General features: G+C 43.3%; 1 protein-coding gene across 1 annotated transcript; it reads right to left on the reverse strand.

Moving 5' to 3' along the window:
• Positions 1 to 1,572: 1,572 nt before the first annotated feature.
• LOC145350691 (putative G-protein coupled receptor 139) lies at positions 1,573 to 4,184 on the reverse strand. The gene is made up of 2 exons (XM_080199902.1): positions 4,118 to 4,184; positions 1,573 to 2,501 (listed from the first exon to the last, which is right to left on the reverse strand). Exons 1-2 carry the CDS (start codon positions 4,182 to 4,184, stop codon positions 1,573 to 1,575), a joined length of 996 nt encoding a protein of 331 aa, XP_080056028.1.
• Between the last annotated feature and the right edge of the window lie 426 nt (positions 4,185 to 4,610).

Below are 4,610 nucleotides of genomic sequence, written 5' to 3' on the forward strand. Positions count from 1 at the left end.
CTGCCAAATCCAGAATTACTGCTGCATTTCTTCAATTTGCAGTATTCGTCTGTCTCAGGGTATCAGGCTGGGGACTGTTCTCCTCCTGACGGTCGTCACACTCACCAGTACCCAATGCTGAATATCAATGAGAGATTACCATATTCTCAGTGGATTCCTGCCCCTCCTGTCTCTATCCTCCCCGGGTGAACAGATCAGTTGCTATTTTGGCCTCTAAATGGGTGTGGGCTGAGCAGATCCTGGAAACTGTGACCTGGGAATACTCAGCCACCCACCTGCCCTGAACGAACCCAGCTGTATTTCAGCCGCAGAATCCTCAACATGATTCCAATCCACTGGAGGCAACTCCTGCAAACTCTGGCTTCTCGGAATCATGAAGATCCTGAGGGACAGCAGGCTACTTTTTTTTACATTCCCATTAGTATAATCTCCAATGTTATGAAACTGGAAATTGACTTGTGGCACTTACCCTCTCCGTTCACTCACTCACTCACTCACTCACTCATTCACTTATTCACTCAGGCCTTGTGTCCTCGCCAGTTCTGCTACAAAAGACCCTTTCCAGGCTTGCTTGTGGCCTATCTGGGTGTGCTGTAAAAAGATCATCCCCAGGCCCATGTGAGGCCTTCACAAGACCACCTGGAGACTCCACAGCTCTGGTCTCCTTCCTCCCCACCACACGCACCCCTCCACCCCACATCAGAGTAAATTATAGTAAGGGCCAACTGATGTCAGCACGAACCAGCTGGGTCACATTCCTCATCTCCCCACCCGACACGGGCCTATTGTAGCTGCTCTAAGCTCCCCAATGCTGCAACCCATAACTCAATCTTACCTGGACATTGACTGTATTTGGCTTGTCCAATAACAGGCTGCATTCTCCCCACATTGGCTGCTGATTGGCTCACCAGAGTATGAACAATCAAAAGCATACAGAAACCAGCCTCTGATTGGATGATCAGGCCCCTGACAAAATTATGTCAATACTTGTGCTCACTGATCTGTATCATCTTGTGGCCCAGCACTGAATACAAAATTCTCACCTTGCTTTCAAACTCCTCCACAGTCTTGTCCCTGCCACCCTAAACAGCACCAGTCTGACAACCCTCCAAGAGCTCTGCATTTCTCCAACTCTGACTGTTTGTCCATCGTTCACTCCACCATTGCAGACAGTGCCTTCCATTGTCAGGGTGCTGTGCTTTGGAATTCCCCCTTTAAACCTTTTCATCCCACTCTCTCTTCCTTTACGTGCTAGTTAAAGTCTTAATCTTAAAGTGATCTCTTTGAACATTTTCTTCTATGGGGTCAGTTTTTGTTGGATTACCCTGCTGGGAAATGCTTTGGTATTTTGCTGCATGAACAGTGTGATAGAAAACAAAGTGAATTATTGTAGCATTGCTTTCATGAAAATGTTTGATATTTTGTTGTCGGTTCAACATCATAGCTGAAGTGTCAGTGCAATAGATATACAATGGATAATTTCTACAAACAATTAAGTATTAACTTGACCTAACAAATAAAATAAGATGAAGTGCTTCAGGAAACATTTTGCGTTTTGAATCACATAGGGTACTAATGCTGGAGATTATTTGTGTGTTCCTGATGTTTGATTGATCTGGTGATGCAAGTGATTGGTCGTTGCAAGACATATTGCAAATCCTCTCTGAACTTCTTTTGGGTCACAGCATAAATAAAAGTGTTTGTGCAACAGCTCAAGAGCTGCAGCATGAAGCCAATTTCCTGGGTGTATTGTGAAATATAGGAAACAATGAAATTGTCAACAGCAATCCGTACATATATTGAATTCACCATGAAGACCATCCACAGCAAAATGAAATTACCTGATATGACAAACAGCAAAACAATGGAATTTTTCCGGCTCTCCAATTCCAAATCTTTCTGACCTCCCACACCATTCATGCCCCGGATTCTCCGACGGGCTCTATTGGCCACCAAGATGTTTCTGACAGTCAAAGAGTTGAGCAACAGAATCAGAAAGAATGGGAGTCCTGGGGTGAGGATGTGATGGAGAGACTGAATGGCTGACCAGAATGGTGTGTAGAAAGCTTGGTTTGTTATGTAGCAAAACCATGAGTAAGGGAAAAGGGTGTATCCACTGCCAAGGATAAAGTACCAGAAAATGTTCTCCAAGCAGCAGATGGCTGTCACCGCAGTGATAATCACAGTTGCCTTTTTCTTGGTGCAGTATTTGGCTTTCAGCTTCGGGCAGCAGATGGCAACGTATCGGTCGATGGTGAAAGCCACAGTGAACCAGACGGAGCAATCAGTGACAGCATACAGCAACACAGCATGGATATTACACACTTTCAGCTTGGTCACAAAGTAAAACTGAGAATAGAAAATGATGGGGAGCCGCCTCATGATCAGATCCAGGATGATGATTAGCAGGTCTGTCACTGACATCGCTATCAAGTAGTGGGTGACACATCCGGACAGACCACATTTCCCCCGGGATAAGATCACAAGCGTCATCACATTCACTGTGCCCGGTGAAGAAAAGTACAAATTAGACAGCAGGTTCAGAACACTCTTAAGGAATTCTTGTACACAAATTGTAACTTTAACCAAATACTTTAATGACAGTGGGGTTTTACAGGAAAGAGAGGAGATTGTAAAATTAGACAGTACAGAAGGATGCCATTCAGCCCTTTGTGTTCTTGTAAGCCCTTAGAATGAATCAGTCCTATTAGTCTGACTCTCCTGCTATTTTCCTTTGTCTCTGCAAATGTTTCCCATCAATATTTATTCAATTTACACATGAAAGCTAATTTGGAATCTGTTTCTATCTCCTTTTGAGGTTGTGCATTCCAGCTGAGAATAATTCACGACAGACAAAAAAAATTCTCTTCCTCTCTTTCTTTTTCAATGGCCTTAAATCTGCATCTTTCTCCAACCCTCCCAACTGTCGCAAAGTATAGACAGGGCAAAGCTATCAACACATCTCCAACTTTGACCATCTCTTTAAATTCTCTCCTTAACCTTCTGTGTTCCAAGGAGAACAAACCCAGTTTCTCCAGTCTCCCCGCATCATTGAAGTTCCTCATCCCTTGTCCCAGTCCAATAAATCTCCTATTGCTGGCGCTTAGAGGGTGACTTACTTTACCTTTACCTGGAAAATCAAACAAAAGGCCTTGGGAAAGGTACAGAGGAAATTGATCAGAATGATAGATACCCCAGGCTATCTAAGAACAGGCAGTAAATCCTGCCCTTGCATTTGATGAAAAAAGTAACTCGGCTACCCACTCCCACTAGATGTCAATGCCTCGAATGAGCAACCCAGACACTGCGGGAGATGGTAGGATGTGGGTTCATTACTGGGTAGAGACCACAGCAAGACAGTGCAATCTGAAGAAATCAGAAAAGGAAAATTACTAATCCCAGACATTTGAAAACACAAAGCAGGAACTGGGAGCCAGCAGGTCAGAAAAGGACCAGGGATACGGAAAAGAGAAGCAAATGTCTCCCAGAGAAAGGCTGAAACAAAATGAGGTCAATCGAGAGAAAATGTTGAGTTGATTGAAGTCATGATGTGGGTATGCCGGCGTTGGACTGGCGTAAACACAGTAAAAAGTCTGACAACACCAGGTTTTAGTCCAACCTATTTATTTGATAATATTCTCACAAGCTTTCGAGGGGACAGCCTCTTCGTCAGGTGAATGGAGAGAACTCTCTGAGTTGATTGAAGTCAGGATTGGATTTAGTTGCAGATATGTTAAAGCAAACAGCATGAATTTCCCAATATACAACACACCTTAAAATTCACAAGAAATTGTTAAAATATTAAGAATATCTTACCCAAACCCACTGTCAATGCATTTACCATGGCCAATCCACCTAAGCTACATATTTAGGACTGTGGAAGGAAACCAGGGCATCCAGAGGAAAGCCAAGCAGACGTGGGAAGAACGTACAAACTCCACACAGTCACCCAAGGCTGGAGTTGAAGCTGGGTCCCTGGCGCTGTGAGGCAGCAGTGCTAACCACCGTATCACTGTGCCTCCCAGATGTCACTGGAATATCGAGAGCAGTGACAATGGGATGTGACTGAACAGAAAAAGCAGTGTTAGTTATAGAATGGATGATCGTAAAGACTTACCTGGAAGACCAATAGAAACAAGAATTGGATAGTAATACTTCTGTATATCATAAAATATCCAAAGCATTATTGCAACTGTCTGTGAGAGAAAACACAACTCCCGGTTTCTGTCCAAGTTCCACAGATACTTCGTAGTGTCACATTTAAAAGAACAGCTTATATGTAGCAGAGGGAAGCATGCAAGTGAAAGATTGGTTCAGGAGTAAATTGCATTACTTACAGTCATTGAATAAACAAATTCACTTAACCCCTTCCCAGACAAGTATTTTTTCCAGAGCCAAGTCAAGTTACTGTGTTAAAGCAAAATACTGCACATGTGGGAAATCTGAAATAAAAACAGAAAATGCTGGATACACTCATCCGGACTGGAAATGTTTATTCTGTTTCTCTCCACAGAATGCTGCCTGAACTGCTGAGTTTCTGTTTTCCTGTTTTTATTTCAACTTAATGTACACCGACAGCTACAAAGTGAGTTCCACAAAATTCCAAACAC

The sequence above is a fragment of the Carcharhinus amblyrhynchos genome, chromosome 12 (genome assembly GCF_965287045.1).
Source record: "Carcharhinus amblyrhynchos chromosome 12, sCarAmb.v2.hapA, whole genome shotgun sequence".
Classification (NCBI taxonomy): Eukaryota; Metazoa; Chordata; class Chondrichthyes; order Carcharhiniformes; family Carcharhinidae; genus Carcharhinus; species Carcharhinus amblyrhynchos.

Bases quoted from the DNA above. Each gene is read 5' to 3' on its own strand.
- LOC145350691 (XM_080199902.1), bottom strand. From the start codon at position 4,184: ATGCTTTGGATATTTTATGATATACAGAAGTATTACTATCCAATTCTT. The intron at 2,502-4,117 runs GTAAGTCTTTAC...CACCGGGCACAG, and splicing joins TGTTTCTATTGGTCTTCCAG to TGAATGTGATGACGCTTGTG.